The following is a 21,735-nucleotide window of genomic DNA, read 5'->3' on the forward strand; positions in this document are numbered from 1 at the left end:
GAACCAGTGTCGGGAAATCTTACCGCTACAGCATACAATGACATTCTGCTTCCAACTTTGTGGCAACAGTTTGGGGAAGGCCCTTTCCTGTTTCAGCATGACAATGCCCCATGCACAGATCCGTGTGGAAGAACTTGACTGGCCCTCACAAAACCTCCATAAAAAAGCCAGACTATGGTTTGCAACTGCACATGGGGAGAAAGATCGTACTTTTTTGATAAATGTCCTCTAGTCTGATGAAACAAAAATAGAACTGTTTGGCCATAATGACCATTATATTAGGAGGAAAAAGGAGGAGGCTTGCAAGCCGAACCGTGAAGCACGTGAGTGGCAGCATCATGTTGTGGGGGTGCTTTGCTGCAGGAGAGACTGTTGCACGTCACAAAATACAGTTTAAGTCAGAAGTTTACCTATACCGTAGCCAAATAAAGCATTGAGTTGACTTTAAGGAATAAACTATTATAAAGGGTGCGTTCGTAAATGTGCTCTGGCTATCTACTCCGACTCCAGATCACTCGTCTGAGTGTGCCAGAGCGCAGAAATACTGATGAATTTACAAACGCTCTCCACCCGTTGAATATGGCCGGTGTCAGTAAACGTCGGTAAAAGTGTATAATTAAATTGTTTCCAGCAGCAGTTAGTCACCAATGCTCTGGATAACTTGAAAACAGCCTAACCATCTCTGCTAGGGCGAGTAAAATGGCACCGCTTGGTTTGCTTAATATAAGGAATTAAAATATTTTTATTTTTGATACTTAAGTATATATTTTGCAATTACATGTACTCTTGATACTTAAGTATATTTAAAACCAAAAATACTTTGACTTATTCAAGTAGTATTTTACTGGATGACTTCACTTGAGTAATTTTCTATTCAGGTATCTACTTTTACTCAAGTATGATGTTGGGTACTTTTTACACCACTGGGTTCTCTCATGTGTCTGGAAGTAGGTAGCAAGCTAGCCAACGTTAGCCAGTTAACTTGGGCGCTTGACTGCCGTTGTGAGGTCAGAACGCTATCAACCCTACTCCCCAGGCAGAGCGTCCAGTGTGCGCTCCGAACGCTCCGAGAGCAGAACGCTCTGAATTTACGTAAACCCAGAGCACGCTCCAGATTGAGTTTACAAACACAACCAATGTCATTAAATAAAACTAAGTAATACACACAACTGAAATAATTGTATTTTATAGTAATTTTCTATATGGGCCTGACAGAGACAATGCAATACATTGGCCAATTGAATGTTCACTATTTGGGGATTTTGAAACTCAAAACATGTCATTTCATAATGCATGTGTACAAAAATAAAAATAACAGAAAAATTTGATTTTTTAAAAGAATCTAACCAAATGCAAACTCAAAAAGCACTAATAGCTCAGCACTACTAGTCAGATATGTACCTTCAACTGCAAGCATTCACATGCTGCAAACATCTGTAAAGAAACCAGACGAAGTCATGTCAAATCTTTAATGTATGTAAATAACAAATTATAATCATTGTAGACATAAATCCAGGGTCAAAAGCAACAACGACTTTCTTTACACACACACAGTAATAAGTAAACAGTAATAAGCGGCTACTTGATTTTATGCAATAAGGAAAATAAAATTAACATCAGTTTGTCTGTATGAGTGTCTGTGTAATGGTGCACGGCACACGTCCTCACTGGTCAGATCCCTCAACCACATTTATTTGGTGATGTTGTTTCTGGGGAAAGAGGAGGATTACAGATAAAGCATATTAAGAGTGAAACAGACAGTGTGACGAATAACTAGGTACATACTCATTTCACAGTCTCCTTAAAATTAAAAACATTGAAATGAAATACCCTGAGCTGTTACTTGCAACCCTGCTTTGTGTAATCCACGGATGGGAAACTGATGGGGTGGGGCCACAAAAAAAAGGGGGATACATTTAGCCCAATCAGAACTCATGAGGGACCGCAGTGGCTCGTGGGTCTGCCTTCCCACACACAGTCAGCCAGCCAGCCTTTTGGGGAGCCCCAAGTGACATTTTGTTGTAAAAAGTTGTTTTAGAGTTAATTTCCTGCACGTTTACACATTTTGCCATGGGCGGAGAGAAAGGTTTGCAATTTTTAATATAACTGAGTGGTGGTGACTAACAGAATCAACAGGGGCCTGCCGGTTGGTCATTTTACCATGAGTACTACAAAATTCAGATAACTGGCCGCTAGACTAATTTAACAATTTAAAAAATGTTTGCAGACACGGGCAAATTGAGTATCAGTCAGTGACTGACAGAGAAACCGCTGATGCACAACCAAATTTCTAAATTGCACCTTGTGTATTCTACTATTCATATTCTCAACAGCAAGTTGAGACCCAGACTGAGTTCCGACAAAAAGGGGGATGCCAGTTGCCCATCCCAGGTTTAATCAATCACAAAAAGTGGCACTGTAATTAGACTAGAAATACATAAAAGACAGGGTGAAAGAAAAAAATAGAGGTTTATAAAATACTCACGCATTCATGCTCTTCCCACTCCCACTCAGAACAATGTAGGGGGTTTTCTGTGACTTCTGTTTCTCCTGAAGCAAAGCGACAGTTCCCAGAGGGGTATCGCTACTGCTCATCTTCTTCAGCAGCTGATAAGAGACACGTGGTGGGAGAGGTATTTAAATACATACTCGGTCAAACCACTGACTAGTGTGGAAGCTTGCTAGGTCATATCCTCAAGGACTCAAATTGGGCAAGCCCTGCAACATTAATGTTCTAGTAAGGCCTGGAAATAAAGTGTCATTCAATTGAAAGCCATATGTGATGAAAAGTATCAGATAAAAAACAAAGTTCAGATTTCAGTTCAAATAAATAATCTTTGAGTGAGCTTAGTTAGACATACTGCTTCCTCTTCCAGCTTTTTCATCCTCCTCTCAGTCTTCATCTTGCCAGACCCCTTCCCATGGAACCGATGTGAGAGCTGCCGGAAAGCCTAGAGAAAGAATAGGGCTAGCGTGAAATATTCTCAATGAGCACCATTTACCTAGATTAAAAACAGCAATTGACACATTTGACAAAAATCATCATTCTACATGTCAATGATTTTAAGGGAATTTTAAATAACAAATGTACCTCCTTGGGAGTGAGCTTCCGTCCAGATTCATCCACATACTCAATCTTGACATCTGGCTTGTAGGCGTCCTTCTCCTTGAAGTCCTGGGTGAAGCCTCTATATTCCTCCCTCCGACTGTACTTGTCATCTATCGTCCTAGAGTTGGAGAAACAAGGACAGAGTATTCCATGGAGGCTAACGGGTTTTCATACATTACACATGAGCAACCCAGGCTTTGAGCCCCAAAAGAAAGGTAAATTACTAAATACATGCCATTTTATTTATGTTGTAACTTTTGCAAAGTGTGTGAGAATGTGGTGATTATTTAACTAGCATATAAGCACAAAATGTAAAGGTAGCTCACATCTTGTCCTCAATGCTGTAGTTATCATTGGGCAGGGCACCGGTAGGCGCACGGACACGGGATATCTTCTGCATTTGAGTGTCCAAGAGACCTGAGAGAAGAAGAGTATATGAGAGCATGAACGAAACTATGGAGATAGGAGACGAGAGGAATAAATAAAAAAAAACACTACGGTCCTTTTCTAAACAAATAGTGTCAGTGGGGACGTCTACCCCCAATCTCTTACCCTTATTCTTGCAGAGCGCCAAGGCAGCAGCCAGCCCAGAGTTGACAATGGGTTCTTCATCCAGGATGGTGGTTGAGGCTGTGGCAAACTACAAGATAGAAGTAAGAGGCAAGTCAAGCACACCCAGCGGACACGTTTTCACTTCAGTAGTTCAGGGGGGAAAAGCTTTGCGTATTCTTATGGGTCATGGTATGTTATTCTCTATATTACCTACTAGAGGACTCCAAATGAGCACTACTGGTAAATGCATGGGAATATGCACGAGACTACAAGGCAGTAGGATGACTCACATCAGGCTGCTTCTGCTCCTCATCCACGTTGACGATGCTCCAGCCAACATTCTCATCCCCGTCGGAGTCTGAACCGCCAGCGCCATCTCTCTCCGCCTCCTGCTCGAAATCCTACAACAGAAGAATACGGTTTATACAAGAGACAAACCAGTGTTCAAGTGCAAACACACAGAGCTCATGGTTATTTCAATTCTCCCTACTGAGCACATTAGAATACAATTGGAATCGCTTCCTTGTTCATGAGGTGGTCATGTGCCAATTCTAATGAGGCACATTTTTTTTTAATTGAACAGTTAGCTATAGCCTGTCTCTTGCACTGTACCCACCATGATGTCCTCCTGGTCCTCTCGGTTTCCCGACAGGCCGTAGGTGGGGATGTCACCCAGAGTTCTGCAGAACTCAGAGGTGGCATTGAACACAATGTTCAGGTTGTTCTTGTCTTCTTCATCGTCACTGTCGTCCCCTCTTGCAAGCCCCCGGACCTGCTCTGCCACCTGAGGGCCAAGAGAGTGAGAACCATGTTTAAACATTTATTGGTGATTAAATATCACAACAGATGTGTTAGTAATCCACTAAATATTGCAGTTTTCCATTGTCAAAGGAAAGATCCTATCCAGTATACTGATCTTTGGCCACAGTGATATTCTAGCATCGTAAAGAGGAACAGCTCTGAACAGAATGCTCACACCTTTTCCCCAGAGTTTTTGAGCAGCTGTTTCTGTTTGAGTTTTCGCTGTTTCTCCAGCTGCTTTTGCAGCTCCTGCTCTGCCTCATCCTCCTCCAGCACAGTCGGATCAGGGGGGGTGAAGTTCTCTGAAGGAAAAATAAAGAGTAAGGGTTGTCATAATATTGAAGTAAACCAGGCATGAGTGAACCAGACATGTATTTAGCTCATCACTAAACCACTAACAGAGGTCTCCCTCACCATCGTCACTGATGTCCATGTCCGCCATCCTGATGTCATCTGACTGTTGGGGTACATCTAGTCCCGGTATGATGACACGCTCCTTCACCCCTTCCTGGCCCTCCTCATCCAACTGCTTGCGACCCCGACCCCGAGCCCTGAAGAAGAGAGAAAGAGTCAGACAAAAAAAAAAGGCTACTCTGTCATTCATATTGAAGCTGATGGGAGCAGAACCTGGAGCCAAAGTCGGTGTTGCGTGTGTCATCTAATTGGAGCTCATCAGGCAATGCCTTCTCCTTCTTCCTGATCTTCCTGACGCGCTGCTTGGTCTTCTTAAAGCCCACCTATAATAACAAAATAAGTAAGAACCTGTCTGTGAATAATGACAACAATTAACGATAACTCAGTGTGTGAACAATTTTCCAAAAACACACACACACAGACTTAATATTCAAAAGAAAACACATTCAAGCAGTACATCTGAGACAAGAGCAAACATATACAAAGGACAGCTTCCATGGCCCTCTCCAGAGCACCCCCTACCCACAGCCCTCACCATCTCCTGGGGTGTGTAGTACTCTGAGGCAATAGCGAGTACAGGCATCTCCAGGGACTGGGCCTGGTTCCTCAGGGTCTCCCTGATGGCCTGGAGCTCTCGTTCCCGTTCCCCCTCAGCACAGCCCCCTTTGCTCAGCCGGAAACTCTTCTTCTTCTCTCCATCAATCTCCTCATCATACTTGCCCAGCACAGTACGCGGCTTGAACTGCAGAGGTGAACATTGGACAGTGAGATTGAATTAAGCAGTGAGAGTGACATAGAAGTATTTCAGAAATAATGAAAAACGAAGTTGACACTTCATGCCTTACCGTAACCATGTCATCCACACTCTCTCGTCCTTACCGTAACCATGTCATCCACACTCTCTCGTCCTTACCGTAACCATGTCATCCACACTCTCTCGTCCTTACCGTAACCATGTCATCCACACTCTCGTCCTTACCGTAACCATGTCATCCACACTCTCGTCCTCTTCATAGGCTTTGTAATCAGGCTTTTTCTTCTTCAACTCCACATTCTTCTCAGCATTTTCTTTATCCACCAGACCCACATTTACAAGAACATCGCCCCCCTCTTCATCAAGCACACCTGAAAGACACACAAAAGGGCAATGAGTGGGTGGGCATGTACCACTGTTTATGATGTGGGTCTGGCTTAAGCATGGTCTTCATTCATATATTTGTGTGTTATTGGTAACATTTCAACCTGCTCTCACCTTTGTCTTGCAGTGTGAGAATGACAGTCTCCCCTTCATTAAATGACTCCATCTTGTGCTGGACAGTGAGACCCTTTAGGTCCCGGGAGCTGTAAGCGACCTATAACAAAGACACGCAGAAGAACATAAGACCCAGAGGCATTCTCTCACATCAACTCACTTAACGACTAAGTCTGCACAGAATCAAGACATAAAGTGCCTCCCTTAGGGGTAGTGACTTCACAGGGGGGGGACTGGCATATTGCCGGAATGCTGTTTATATCTAGCTTGCAATCACACACACAAACCAGTAAGTTAAGCAGTTGAGATATTCATCACACGAGAGCAGATTTTACCTTCTTGGTCTGTCCAAACTCCTCCTCCACCAGATTGCTCACACCAAACTCCTCATCCATCTCCTGCAGAAGCTTGGCCTATAGGGAAAGAAAGGAAATAAAGGAACCAATTAAAAACTGAGTACAAAATAACATCATGACTAATATACACAAACAGCTCCATTCATCTCACAGCCCTCATCCTTCCCCCATGGTTCCCACCCTACTCACTCTCTTCTCTGCCAGTTCTTTCTCTTTGGACATCTTCCGGCTCCTCTCAACCCAGGCAACAGTGTCATCCAGCCAGTCTTCTTCTGCTAAGGTCTTCACTTTCCTGAAAATCACAGCAGGAGAGGAAGAGAAAAATAAAATAAATTGGATCACTAACTACTATAGTCCAAGTTGCCTTCCTGCTGTTAGATCTTACCCCAGTTTCTTATTGAGGAGCCTCTTTTCCTTCAGAGCTGCCAGTTTCTCCCTCATCTCTTTCTGCTGTTTAATGTACACTGGGTTGATCGTCTCTGCAACAATTGGCTGCTCCTTCGTGCCGAGCTCTGGGGCAGCAGACAGGGAGAGGTGAGTCAGTAAAATTACAAATCAGCAAGTCTCACATGACCTTACTACTACAAACATGGTCATCTAGTTCTAGTCAGACAAGTAACATGGCTCAAGTTTGTCTCACCTTTAGTGGTGTCAGTCATTTCCAGAGGCTTCAGACCAAGCTTGGCCCTCAGCTTGCTGTTAGAAAGAAAACCAGGGAAGAGTTATTCAGAATTCACCATCATCAGTGCTCCATCATTCAATGTCTGTCTTTCTCTTACTTTGTCTCTTCAATGGTAAGCGAGGCATCTCCACTTGCAGACTGTGGTGCAATTTCTAGAGGAAAATAACAATTGAAGTTAACAACACAGGAGAAAACCTGGCACCTTCGATGTCATATATGCAATAGGTTAGACTATATTTAAGCAATAAGGCCAGAGGGGGTGTGGTATATGGCCAATATACCACAGTTAAAGGCTGTTCTTAAGCACGACAATGTGGTGTGCCTGGATACAGCCCTTAGGCGTGGTATACTGGCCATATACCACAACCCCCCGAGGTGCCTTATTGCCATTATAAACTGGTTACCAACATAACGTTTATTTTTGCAAATTTTGTCATACCTTTGGTATACATTCTGATATACCACGGCTGTCTGCCAATCATCATTCAGGACTGAACCACCTAGTTTATAATTGAGTGTATTGCGCACTGATAGGACGTGGTTATGAATGTTTGTACGTGGAAATCTGCATGACTGATGTATTTACCTGTGCCCTCACATCCGGGCTCCACTTTTTCTTTCTTTACGCGAGGCTCCCCAGTACTCCTCTCCCCTTTACTGCGACCGTCTCTCTCGGAACCCCGTACACTCCTTTCCTTCGATCTGGACCGTTTCCTTTTCTCCCGCTCTCGGTTGCCATCTCGTTCCTTGTCCCTCTCCCGGTCCTTATGACGGTGTTTTTTGTGTTCGCGGTGACCACGTTCTTCGGCATCCTTATCTTTATCACGGCCCTTTTCCTTGTGTTTTTTCGACGAACCCATCTTCCTTTTTATGTTCTGTAAAATTGCTTTCTAACTAGTTTTAAAAAATACTACTAACTTTACCTGTCCGTATGCAACAGCTAACGTTTATATTCGCTAGCTAAGCTAACGTGTCAGCGATTGTTGACAGTCAGTAGACGATGAAGATATATGTTAAGTTATCTGGCTAGAGGAAAAACGTAAAACTATAGTCAAACACATTGCTCGTAAAACCCCATCTCAGGGCAAGCTGCAACAAATTATTTAAGCAAGTGTTTACTTACGTGGGAACAAAAACACAAATCGCACTGGAAACGAGTGGACGACTTGAGAATGACCTTTTTAGATTTATTTCCGGGGTCAAATGAAACGTCACTTCAGAACAAAGACTTTTTGTTGTTGAATGAACTATGTGAGAAAACCGACTCCTGATACTTCCATCTGAAGTACACGAAGTGATTTCGTTTTCCCTAGGTTGTGTTGATGAATAAGTCAATGTGCAGGTAATATTTTTGAGTTATATTTGTGGTTTTGATGATAGCCTACTGTTGTGAAAATACCAACTTCACCCTGTGACATTTTGTTTGACACAGTGAAGTAGAGTGAACCAAGAGTGAGGCCAATGTTTTGTTGAAAATAAAAATAGAAGAGATAAGGTGAAAAATAATCTCTTTTTTTTCATTTGCAAGTCTCATGATATATGATAGTGTGTCATACAAAATCTATGACTGTTATTAAAAGGTTGTATTTTCATATTACATAACATGCCACTTGAGAATAGCCAGCACAAATACCGTATGGTTAAATTGTAAAAAGCCTATAACAACTACTTCTCAATTTCACATGAATAAATATGTTTCTATCTACATGTAAAATACAATTATTTATTTATTTGAACATCAAGCAAAAAATTCAACTGACAGTTGAATTGATTTTATTGGAATGAAACTTAAAATGTCTTGATGACATGTTCTGAGTAAATTAACTAACTTAAGCATCGAGGGTTGAAGCTATGGTCACTGCCCTAATGGCAGTGGTGGAAAAAGAGCCCAATTGTCATACTTGAGTAAAAATAAAAATAAAAAACCTTAATAGAAAATGACTCAAATAAAAGTGCAAGTCACACAGTAAAATACTACTTGAATAAGTCTAAAAGTATTTGGTTTTAAATATACTTAAGTATCAAAAGTACATGTAATTGCTCAAATATACTTAATTATCAAAAGTATAAATCTTCTCAAATTCCTTATATTAGGCAAACCAGGCAGCATTATTTTCTTGTTTTTTTAAATGTACAGATAGCCAGGGGCTTACTACAACACTCAGACAATATTTACAAACAAAGCATTTGTATTTAGTGAGTCCGCCAGATCAGAAACAGTAGGGATGATCAGGGATGTTCTTTTGATAAGTGCATGAATTGAACCATTTTCCTGTCCTGCTAAGAATTAAAAATGTAACGAGTACTTTTAGGTGTCAAGGAAAACATGGAATAAAAATTACATTATTTTCTTTAGGTATGTAGTGGAGTAAAAGTTGACAAAACATAAATAGTCAAGTAAAGTACAGATACCCCCAAAAACTACTTAAGTAGTACTTTAAAGTATTTGTACTTAAGTACTTTACACCACAGCCTAATGGCCGTGGTCTGGTGCCCCACCCTTTTACAGTTTCTTCAGCATGGTGAGGGTGGACTCTGCAGCCTCCTCCATAGTGTGAGCATCTCTTTAGGGTTTCGCTTATGAACCAGCAGCACAGAGCTGTAAGCACAAGGCTTCTCCCTCTCTGTTTCTGGGAGATCAAAGGTATAAAATCCAGGGTGATGGATGGGGGCCACCCCAAGTCTGTGGAGGCACATGCCCAGATACACATCATCGATGGGGAACAGATGCACCCTCTCTGACACTTGTCTCAGACGCATAGCAAGTGCACCAGAGTACACCACTCCTCCTCCACCAGCATATGGTGGGTATGCACCTTTGTAAAAACTCTCTGAGATATAGTATTTGGTGGTTGGCTGTCGGTTTGGCATTGCATTCTGAATTACATCCCCCACAAATAAATCCTTTATCTTCTCAGTTTTGTTCCTATCTGCGCTCCACATGCCGTTCTCCTCCCTCTGTTTATGCAGGTAGTCCAGGAGGGAACTTGTCCTAACAAAAACATCATCATCACCCTTGAAGACAAACTGTGCCCCTGGACAGTGGTTCTGAAGCCAATGCCAGAAAAGCAGATCTTTCAGGGTCAGGTTAAAGAAAGTGTCCCTGAAGTCCCACTGCAGGATGTCCCCATACTGCTGGCTCTCCAGCATCAGGAGGCCCCCAAGGTCTGGGTGAGGGCCCGTTGTCGAGTCCTGTCTACCCAGCAGAAATACTGTACGCACCAGCCCACCTCTCCCCCCGAGCTCCCCCTTCACCCAGCCACTTCTTCCCCATGTTTCCCGGATAGCCTGCCTGTTCTCAAAGTTACCCACCTGGGATTTGATGGCCATGAGCAGCATAGGTAGCTCCGGCCCAGTGCTTTCATTGCCAGCACACACTCTGGGCTGGTTCATGAGGAAGGGGTACACCCTGCAATGCATGGACTGGACGAATGCCCTCATCTGCTCTGGCAGGGTATTGAAGTCCGGTAGGTGAGGCAGCCAGCACTTGTCTGGGCCACAGTCTGAGGAGACCTCCATCTCTGGTGGCTGAGTGCTAAGCCTTGTGATCATACCTGCAGTTGAGTTGCCCCTCAAAATGGGGTTATGGTGCCGGTCCCAGAGATGCTGAAGCTGGTTCCACAAAGCACTGTCCTCCAGGCGAAGGTTCCAGAAGGGGCCCAGGGGATGGGAGGCCAGTGCCCCAGAGTTGGCAGAGACCCCTGGGGCAACAAAGTGGACAGGTAGGTGGGGAGGGGAGTAGGATATGGATACAAATATGGACACCATGATATAAACCAGGAGATGTCCCATCATCACACAGGGCATGAGGCAGAGGCACAAGATCGCTCCATTGCATCGGCATCGGGCCATTGGCTGCTGTATGTAGTAGGACATGAATAGAAAGAATGAAGAGAGAGAGAGAAATAGAGAAGAGGGGGGGGTTAGCAACTCACCGGCAAAAAAAAACCATGAGCATATAAATTGGTTAAATGAAGAGCATAAGTATTTATCAAAAGGAGGTACTTTGTTTTATTAATGTGAGACCAATAAGGGGATACAGCCAGTCAGAACTAGAGGCAACTGCAGGTCTCTGAGGGTCAGTATCCTAGGTGATGCTCCAGAGAGGCTTGTTATCTGTGCGTGGCCAAGGACTCAGAGCATCACACAGCCCAAGATATTTACATCATGTACCTTTCAACACAACATTGATTAGGAAACCTGAAGGTATACCATGTTTCCTATTCCTCTAAAAGTTGGTGAAAATAAACTAACAAACATCCAGTTACCAGAGATATAACAACTTCCATGTAATACTCGTTTCAAGGTTATTAACCCACATAGTTTTGTCTACATTTTGCTATTGTGAATGTATGTTTGCCACCATGAACCCCCCAAAAGATCAACAATCACATACAACTTAGAGGTTATAATGAATACATTAGGAATAATATCCAAAAGACAAAATGTAGACCTACATTATTAGCTAAAATAAGGTTTCCATTACAACCGATTACATTAGCATACTGTTGTTCATTTTATAACAAGACTAAGGTCAGGAGTAACTTACAAAAAGTACTGTAGGCTCAGGCGTGGAGAAGACGTGAGTATCAGTAGAGGAAAGAAAACGTTATTGAAGATCCATCATTTTGACTATTCGATGCTCTTATGCTTTTCTGCTCCTTTAGTGATGGCTGTAGACTAGGTTTACAGTAGGCGTCTTCTAAGAAGTCGAATACATAATAAACTAATATTAAACATTGAATTAGAAAATGAACACCAGCAAAGTACAATAATCGAGCAAGCTGCATAGGTTGTTCATAGGCTAGTCAACATCCCAAGATTTAAGAAAATCATGACGCCTCATTTATCCATTGGTAGGAAAAGGAAAACCAAAATTGCCCATATTCTTTCCTAACGTCCCATTGAGTTGAATCAAAATAATTATACGAATTCTTAGCTTTGGTTAGCATTGTGTTCAATAGTTATCATTCATAGAGCTTGAAGAATGCAGGAGAAGCTCCGCAGGTGAATTCACCACAAGTCAGCATTTGCACGTAAGTTATGGATGGATGGCAACAAGGTAGAAGGCAAACCACACCCATAGGCCTACGACATCTGTCACGAGGGTTTGAAATATGAGGCCACCACAAACACAAACAGTCAAATTCCTCCAAGCAGTAAGCTTATTGTAAAAATCATGGTATTTACAAATCACAGACCACATAGTTCCGTTCAGCATAGCTGTTTAACATATACATTCAGATGTACATTGTTCTGATTGCAGATTTGTATTTGACTATATGGTTTGATTGATGGATATAGACATAATAAGGGCAGCTTCATAATAATATATCATACTTTTTAGAGGACATCAGCCTATAGAGGAAAACATGTCTGCAATTATAAGGTCATAGGCTAAGTTGAGTTTGAATGTAAAAGATTACTTCAAAATGGACTCTTCTTTTCTCATGATATGGAATGTGAACATATAGCCTACTGCCTCAAGCTTCACCACTCTCTCTCTCTTTAGTTTTACACACACGGAAAACACACATTGTACAAACCTGAATAAAACTCCCTCCCTCTAAGGCCATTTTAGTTTTAGCACTGTCATGTTAACTGCATTGAGGGACACCCGTATCAGTATAATTTCTCTACCCCTTGATTCCTTTCCGGTCTATGGCCCCCCTTCCTCTCGCCCTGTCCCTTTTGCTCACCGAAACCTGCCATGGCTGACTCCCTCTCTTCCCTGACATCATCAGTTTGTATGCAACGATGGAACTAAAGTTTGACCAAGGACAGAGGTCCTTGGCAAGGCAACATCAAGTGTTTCCCAGTTTCAGTATGCCTGTACCTGTCTACTATTGTTGGCTGGAGAGGCTGTTGTCACACAGACCACATGCAGTGGATGTGAGTCCCAGAGTGGGGCTGCTGATTGATCTGCCCCCAGGGTACCTAATCACACCACCCTGCCTCCCAACCAACACTTATGTAATGGTGAACAGGGTGTATACGGGTTCAGTGAAAATCTGATTCATCAATGGCAATCTGACAGTCCCACTGACTGTATAATGTAACTGTTCGATAATTTCCAAATTGGCACTCATGGCTTGAATGTCCAACAGTCACTGGGGAGAGAGCAGCAGCCTCTGTGCTTCTTCAGAGTATCACTCACTAATGTGCCGTTATATTGATAAAGTCTTTTTTTGTGTTGATTTCACCTTTCACCTTCACATGTGCACATTTCCAGTCAACAAAGTCCACAATATATACACTGAGTGTACAAAATATTAGGAACACCTTCCTAATATTGAGTTGCACCCCCTTTTGCACTCAGTACAGCCTTAATTCACCGGGGCATGAAGTACCATGTGTCAAAAGCGTTCCACAGGGATGCTGGCTCATGTTGACTCCAAGGCTTCCCACAGTTGTGCCAAGTTGGCTGGATGTCCTTAGTGGTGGACCATTCATGATACACATGGGAAACTGTTGAGCGTGAAAAAGAAGCATTGCAGTTCTTGACACAAATTGGTGCGCCTGGCACCTACTACCATACCTCGTTCAAAGGCACTTACATATTTTGTCTTGCCCATTCACCATCTGAATGGCACACATACACAATCCATGTATCAATTGTCTCAAGTTTTAAAACATCCTTCTTTAACCTGTCTCCTCCCTGTCATCTACACTGATTGAAGTGGATTTAACAGGTGACATAAACTAATAACTAATGTTTTGTATGCTCAGTGTATATATACTGAACAAAAATATAAATGCAACATGTAAAGTGTTGGTCCCATGTTTCATGAGCTGAAATAAAAGATCCCAGAAATGTTCCATATGCACAAAAAGCTTATTTCTCAAAAATGTTGTTCACAAATTTGATTACATTATTGAGCATTTCTCCTTTTCCAAGATAACCCATCCACCTGGCAGGTGTAGCATATCAAGAAGTTGATTAAACAGCATGATGATTACACAGCTGCACCTTGTGCTGAGGACAATAAAAGGCCACTCTAAAATGTGCAGTTTTGTCACACAACACAATGCCACAGATGTCTCAAGTTTTTAAAGAGCGTGCAATTGGCATGCTGACGGCAGGAATGTCCACCTGAGCTGTTGCCAGAGGAATGAGTGTTCCTTTCTCTACCATAAGTCGCCTCCAACATCGTTTTAAAGAATTTGGCAATACGTCCAACCGGCCTCACAACTGCAGACCACTTATAACCACGTTAGCCCAGGACCTCCACATCTGGCTTCTTTACCTGCGGGATTGTCTGAGACCAACCACCCGGACAGCTGATGAAACTGAGGAGTATTTCTGTCTGTAATAAATCTCTTTTGTGAGGAAAAACTCATTCTGATTGGCTGGGCTTGGCTCCCAAGTGGGTGGGCCTATGCCCTCCCAGGCCCACCCATGGCTGCGCCCCTGCCTAGTCATGTGAAATATATAGGTTAGGGCCTAATTTATTTATTTCAATTGACTGATTGCCTTATATGAAGTGTAACTCAGTAAAATAGTTGAAATTGTTGCATGTTGCATTTATATTTTTGTTCAGTATAGATATGGATGTTTCATGTGTGTGCCATTCATACATAAAAAGTCATACTAGAAAGTATTGTCACAACAGATTCACATGGTTTGATGTAAAAAAAAAAATGTATTCCAATAAACGGTTCTGGTTTTTCATATTTTCCAGAAATTATACACAGTGGATGATTTTATATTCCAGCTATCTGTTTTTGTCCTGCACATGTTTTGGAGTGGCTGCAGAATCATTATCCTCTCCCTTTGACTTGTCCTTCATATACAATGGGTAGATGATTCACATAGCAGACAGCATTGTAATCCTGTAATCAACCATTAATATTGTTGGTATTAACATCACTGATTATTATTGTCGCTGAACAGCAATATCACAGTTTCTTTATCACAGTAAGTTGTAGGACAGAAGAATGTTCTCAAACATAAAGATTCTCCCCCTGAGCCATCAATTATGAACAGGATGAAAACCATACAATTTGTATGCGTGTGCACACGGTCATACTGATATAGATCAACACATTTACATTTTAGTCATTTAGTGGAATGCTCTTATGTAGAGCAACTTACAGGAGATATTAGAGTTAAGTGCCTTGCTCAAGGGCACACACATAGATTTTTCATCTTGTTTTTTCATCTAGCAACCTTTCGGTTACTGGCCCAATGCTTTTAACCGCTAGGCTACCTCATGCCACATCCTTTCTCATGCACCGTGGCATTGAGCAGGTACACTGCAGTCTGGATTGATCAGAGGAAATATAAGCAGGGTTGAGAACATGCATGTCCAGATCCTATCAGTTGTTCTGAGTAAAATTCACAACTTTCCATCAGCTGAATGTGATGCTCTGATCACGCCTGCCTAACAAAGCAGCATCATATTAATCACATTGCACTCCATACAAAGATCACTGATCAAAGGTCCAGGAAGATAAAACTGTACATACAGGGAAGGGGACCCATTACTACAATATGAAAATAGTATTATCTGTTCATGAGAATCAATTGTTCAACGGGTTGGACAAAGTGAGAGTGTTACAACAGAGTCATCAGAGGCTGTCGGAACTGACCTTTTGATCTCCCAAGGATGCAGAGCAACAGGGTGAGAACACTACAGAACAGTTCTGATAGTTTCCCCACATCTTATGGACAGTTCTTACCCTCCTCATTAATAAAGGAGGATGTCTCTCATTTGTCATTTTTCCATCAGACGGTTATCAACATCATCCTTGATGTCAATATTTGGAGCAGGAAATAAGAGAACAGTAGAAAACAAGCATTCAATACATACATGAATAGATGTAAAATCACACAAATCATCAATTCACAGATTTACAAGTTCCAAGGAAATCATACAACAGATCTTTGTTTAAATTGTTTGCTTCTTTTCATGTGCAAACTACAAATGGAAGATTCTTTACTCATCACATGACAAGTTCTGTATTAAGTCCTTTGCGTTGCGTGAACTACAGGGAGAATGTTCAAGAAGCAGTCAGAGATTAAAGTGATATCTATACAGCTTCTCTTTTCTTTATCTAATGTATGACTAATCATTTTACCCCAGGGAAGCCTCTGAATTGTGTGGATGCCTGCTTTGCGTAAGCCCTGCATTTCTTTGACAAGGCTCATTCACAAAAGATCCCATTAGAAAGATGTAATTCAGATTAACTTAAAAGAACTGCAGGAAGAGAAACTCATTGTGGAGGTCACAGTGGAGTACGGCGTGTTGACACACAGCACACCTATAGTGAGGTCTGGTGAGTGATTGAATAATACAGAGCAAAACTAAGCGCAGCTGGAGGTCATTGTTTCGGAAATACCTGGTAAAGGTAAGATGACTGGATGTGCTTCTTCCAGACATCAACAGTCAAGAACTCACTCAGATGCACGTACGCACAAATGTGTGTACGTCATGAACAAACAGAAATGTAGAAAAATATAGATCAACACATCATTACGAAGTAGGCAGGAAAAAAAATGGCAGAATCAATTCCGTATTTAGAGACCAAACTATTTAACTGCAAAATGAATATGAATGGATGTTACATTGCTTTGGAAGACCAAACTATACACAGCTTAACCAAAGGCATTCTTGGTTTTAAGATTTCAGATTTCTTGCATTTCTTACCTAATGTGTTTACAAATTTGGGAAAAGGGCTACTGGCAGTTTTTCGACCAAAATGTGTTGAGGGAAATTATGCTTTTATAGCAAAACACTTATGGCATAAACTGATTCAGGTTGAACCTCTTATCCTATAGAACACTTATATGAAAGCCATAATCTCAAGTACAAAAGTTCAAGTTTTAAATACACATATTGTTGTTCTGGTGTTTTTTACAGCAGCAACACCCACCCATGAGCTAGGTTTTGTCTAGCCAATCACAGAGCACCCTCATCAAACTGAACCCTTTGGTATGTCTTGAGGTTGTGGACGAACTAAGTCTTTCTGCACCCAAATCAAAGGAAACAACCATCTATAGGGGTCAAATAATCAGACAAGTGTGTGTGAACACCAAGAGATCGTTAATATAATCTATGTCCACAAGTCATACATAACAGCACCTTAATAGATCATAATTTGCAATAATGATCAGTAAATGTAACATTTGTGAAAAGGAACCAAGGCATAGTCAGATAGACAGGAACTCATGGGTGACTTAACAACCCTCCGTATTAAAAACAAGGATGGGTCTAACCTTAAGGACCAAGGCAGAGAACTATAACCAATATGCAGGAAGAGTGGGATTCACAGTGTACTCAATGATAAAGCTTTGTTATCGTTTTCACAGATTAAATCAATATTTCTAAAAGAACAATGCATAGTATTGTAGTAAAAGAGATTCAAACCTATAGAGGCAGATAGGATCACAGAGCAGACACTGTAGGGCTAAAGAAGGGATAAGGCGTCACGTCAGAAGATAAGAGTAAAAGGGGCATCATTTTAAGTCTGCTACAAAGGATTGCCCCTTTCTGTTATCCTGAGCACTGTATAACATGGTATACAGCTGGGCTCTCCAACCCTGTTCCTAGAGAGCTACCGTCCGGTAGGTTTTCGCTACAACCCGAATCTAGCGCACCTGATTCCAATAATTAGCTGGTTGATATCCTACTTATCCTACTCCTCCTCTTTTCCTCTGGTGATGTAGAGGTGAATCCAGGCCCTGCAGTGCCTAGCTCCACTCTTATTCCCCAGGCGCTCTCTTTTGATGACTTCTGTAACCGTAATAGCCTTGGTTTCATGCATGTTAACATTAGAAGCCTCCTCCCTAAGTTTGTTTTATTCACTGCTTTAGCACACTCTGCCAACCCGGATGTTTTAGCTGTGTCTTCATCCCAAACTACAACATTTTCAGACAAGATAGAACTGCCAAAGGGGGCGGTGTTGCAATCTACTGCAAAGATAGCCTGCAGAGTTCTGTCCCACTATACAGGCCTGTACCCAAACAATTTGAACAACTTCTACTTTTAAAAATCCACCTCTCTAAAAACAAGTCTCTCACCGTTGCCACCTGCTATAGACTACCTTCTGCCCCCAGCTGTGCTCTGGACACCATATGTGAACTGATTGCCACCCATCTAACTTCAGAGCTCGTGCTGCTAGGCGACCTAAACTGGAACATGCTTAACACCCCAGCCACCCTACAATCTAAGCTTGATGCCCTCAATCTCACACAAATGATCAATGAACCTACCAGGTACCTCCCCAAAGCCGTAAACACGGGCACCCTCATAGATATCATCCTAACCAACTTGCCCTCTAAATACACCTCTGCTGTCTTCAACTAAGATCTCAGCGATCACTGCCTCATTGCCTGCATCCGTAATGGGTCAGTGGTCAAACGACCTCCACTCATCACTGTCAAACGCTCCCTGAAACACTTCAGCGAGCAGGCCTTTCTAATCGACCTGGCCGGGGTATCCTGGAAGGATATTGATCTCATCCCGTCAGTAGAGGATGCCTGGTTCTTTTTTTTAAAATGCCTTCCTAACCATCTTAAATAAGCATGCCCCATTTAAGAAATTTAGAACCAGGAACAGATATAGTCCTTGGTTCTCCCCAGACCTGACTGCCCTTAATCAACACAAAAACATCCTATTGCGTTCTGCATTAGCATCGAACAGCCCCCGTGATATGCAGCTTTTCAGGGAAGCTAGAAACCATTATACACAGGCAGTTAGAAAAGCCAAGGCTAGCTTTAACAAGCAGAAATTTGCTTCCTGCAACACTAACTCAAAAAAGTTCTGGGACACTGTAAAGTCCGTGGAGAATAAGAACACCTCCTCCCAGCTGCCCACTGCACTGAAGATAGGAAACACTGTCACCACTGATAAATCCACTATAATTGAGAATTTCAATAAGCATTTTTCTACGGCTGGCCATGCTTTCCACCTGGCAACCCCTACCCTGGTCAACAGCACTGCACCCCCCACAGCAACTCGCCCAAGCCTTCCCCATTTCTCCTTCTCCCAAATCCAGTCAGCTGATGTTCTGAAAGAGCTGCAAAATCTGGACCCCTACAAATCAGCCAGGCTAGACAATCTGGACCCTTTCTTTCTAAAATGATCTGCTGAAATTGTTGCCACCCCTATTACTAGCCTGTTCAACCTCTCTGTCTGAGATTCCCAAAGATTGGAAAGCAGCTGCGGTCATCCCCCTCTTCAAATGGGGGGGGACACTCTTGACCCAAACTGCTACAGACCTATATCTATCCTACCCTGCCTTTCTAAGGTCCTCGAAAGCCAAGTCAAGAAACAGATTACCGACCATTTCGAATCTCACCATACCCTCTCTGCTATGCAATCTGGTTTCAGAGCTGGTCATGGGTGCACCTCAGCCACGCTCAAGGTCCTAGACGATATCTTAACCCGCCATCGATAAAAAACATTACTGTGCAGCCGTATTCATTGACCTGGCCAAGGCTTTCGACTCTGTCAATCACCACATCCTCATCGGCAGACTCGACAGTCTTGGTTTCTCAAATGATTGCCTCGCCTGGTTCACCAACTACTTCTCTGATAGAGTTCAGTGTGTCAAATCGGAGGGTCTGCTGTCCGGACCTCTGGCAGTCTCTATGGGGGTGCCACAGGGTTCAATTCTTGGACCGACTCTCTTCTCTGTATACATCAATGATGTCGCTCTTGCTGCTGGTGAGTCTCTGATCCACCTCTACGCAGACGACACCATTCTGTATACTTCTGGCCCTTCTTTGGACACTGTGTTAACAACCCTCCAGACAAGCTTCAATGCCATACAACTCTCCTTCCGTGGCCTCCAATTGCTCTTAAATACAAGTAAAACTAAATGCATGCTCTTTAACCGATCGCTGCCTGCACCTGCCCGCCTGTCCAACATCACTACTCTGGACGGCTCTGACTTAGAATAAGTGGACAACTACAAATACCTAGGTGTCTGGTTAGACTGTAAACTCTTCTTCAAGACCCACATCAAACATCTCCAATCCAAAGTTAAATCTAGAATTGGCTTCCTATTTCGCAACAAAGCATCCTTCACTCATGCTGCCAAACATACCCTTGTAAAACTGACCATCCTACCAATCCTCAACTTCGGCGATGTCATTTACAAAATAGCCTCCAATACCCTACTCAACAAATTGGATGCAGTCTATCACAGTGCCATTCGTTTTGTCACCAAAGCCCCATATACTACCCACCATTGCAACCTGTACGCTCTTGTTGGCTGGCCCTCGCTTCATACTCGTCGCCAAACCCCCTGGCTCCATGTCATCTACAAGACCCTGCTAGGTAAAGTCCCCCCTTATCTCAGCTCGCTGGTCACCATAGCATCACCCACCTGTAGCACGCACTCCAGCAGGTATATCTCTCTGGTCACCCCCAAAACCAATTCTTTCTTTGGCCGCCTCTCCTTCCAGTTCTCTGCTGCCAATGACTGGAACGAACTACAAAAATCTCTGAAACTGGAAACACTTGTCTCCCTCACTAGCTTTAAGCACCAGCTGTCAGAGCAGCTCACAGATTACTGCATCTGTACATAGCCCACCTATAATTTAGCCCAAACAACTACCTCTTTCCCTACTGTATTTATTTTATTTTATTTATTTTGCTCCTTTGCACCCCATTATTTTTATTTCTACTTTGCACATTCTTCCACTGCAAATCCACCATTCCAGTGTTTTACTTGTTATATTGTATTTACTTTGCCACCATGGCCTTTTTTTGCCTTTACCTCCCTCATCTCACCTCATTTGCTCACATCGTATATAGACTTGTTTCTACTGTATTATTGACTGTATGTTTGTTTTACTCCATGTGTAACTCTGTGTCGTTGTATGTGTCGAACTGCTTTGCTTTATCTTGGCCAGGTCGCAATTGTAAATGAGAACTTGTTCTCAACTTGTCTACCTGGTTAAATAAAGATGAAATAAATAAAAAAAAATAAAAAATAAGCTGAATCAGGTTAGTTACAACTGGGGTTGGAGCCCCACAGGAGGGTATCTCTCTAGGAACAGTGTTGGAGAGCCCTGGTATACAGAAACATGGTATAGCTGAAAACAGCTTGAGGAAATAAACGGACCAGGAAGAACAAATGAACTGAAGACCAGGATGGATGCATGAATGGATAGATAAAGATAGATGAGCCGATAAACAGGAAGACAGACAAGGCAGATAAAGGCATGGATACTGTCTAAAGATTAGGATTGTTGAACTTTGAAACATGGATACTATCTAAACATTAGGATAGTTCAACTGTGTATTACATTTTCATACACAACCAAATAGTTTGGCTGTGGACCTCAAAAGTCCACAGTTTGGCAATCACTGGATTTAATTAATTCAATATAAATCAATAAACTGGTCTAAAAATACAAAAAAATAAATAAAACAATAATTATTTAGGCCATGGGTGAAATGGAAACGTTGACAAGGATTATCTTTCTGTCTCATCTTTCAAGTCTGATGCGCTCATTACTAGTGTATGTTTCACAATTGCAAGAAATGATCAAGAGGATTTTCTATATTCCCTCTGTTGTCTTGACTTCCTTCTCTGCAATTCATGTTCAATTTGA

The 21,735-nt window shown here is 42.3% G+C and overlaps 2 protein-coding genes across 2 annotated transcripts; both read right to left on the bottom strand.

Annotated features, from left to right (window-relative positions):
• Positions 1 to 1,455: 1,455 nt before the first annotated feature.
• LOC109873829 (U4/U6.U5 tri-snRNP-associated protein 1) lies at positions 1,456 to 8,416 on the bottom strand. Its single transcript, XM_020465550.2, has 20 exons — positions 7,753 to 8,416; positions 7,264 to 7,318; positions 7,125 to 7,180; positions 6,870 to 6,996; positions 6,674 to 6,776; positions 6,464 to 6,541; positions 6,129 to 6,228; positions 5,856 to 6,001; positions 5,412 to 5,618; positions 5,090 to 5,199; positions 4,877 to 5,013; positions 4,640 to 4,764; positions 4,278 to 4,445; positions 3,952 to 4,062; positions 3,662 to 3,749; positions 3,436 to 3,526; positions 3,092 to 3,227; positions 2,862 to 2,951; positions 2,486 to 2,607; positions 1,456 to 1,709 (listed from the first exon to the last, which is right to left on the bottom strand). The coding sequence occupies exons 1-20, from the start codon at positions 8,024 to 8,026 to the stop codon at positions 1,691 to 1,693; spliced, it is 2,343 nt and encodes a 780-aa protein (XP_020321139.1). The 5' UTR covers positions 8,027 to 8,416; the 3' UTR covers positions 1,456 to 1,690.
• Positions 8,417 to 8,922: 506 nt separating this feature from the next.
• LOC109873889 (N-acetyllactosaminide beta-1,3-N-acetylglucosaminyltransferase 2) lies at positions 8,923 to 13,617 on the bottom strand. Its single transcript, XM_020465596.2, has 2 exons — positions 11,716 to 13,617; positions 8,923 to 11,024 (listed from the first exon to the last, which is right to left on the bottom strand). Exon 2 carries the CDS (start codon positions 11,016 to 11,018, stop codon positions 9,681 to 9,683), a length of 1,338 nt encoding a protein of 445 aa, XP_020321185.2. The 5' UTR covers positions 11,019 to 11,024; positions 11,716 to 13,617; the 3' UTR covers positions 8,923 to 9,680.
• Between the last annotated feature and the right edge of the window lie 8,118 nt (positions 13,618 to 21,735).

This window comes from Oncorhynchus kisutch, linkage group LG29, assembly GCF_002021735.2.
Source record: "Oncorhynchus kisutch isolate 150728-3 linkage group LG29, Okis_V2, whole genome shotgun sequence".
In the NCBI taxonomy this organism is placed as follows: Eukaryota; Metazoa; Chordata; class Actinopteri; order Salmoniformes; family Salmonidae; genus Oncorhynchus; species Oncorhynchus kisutch.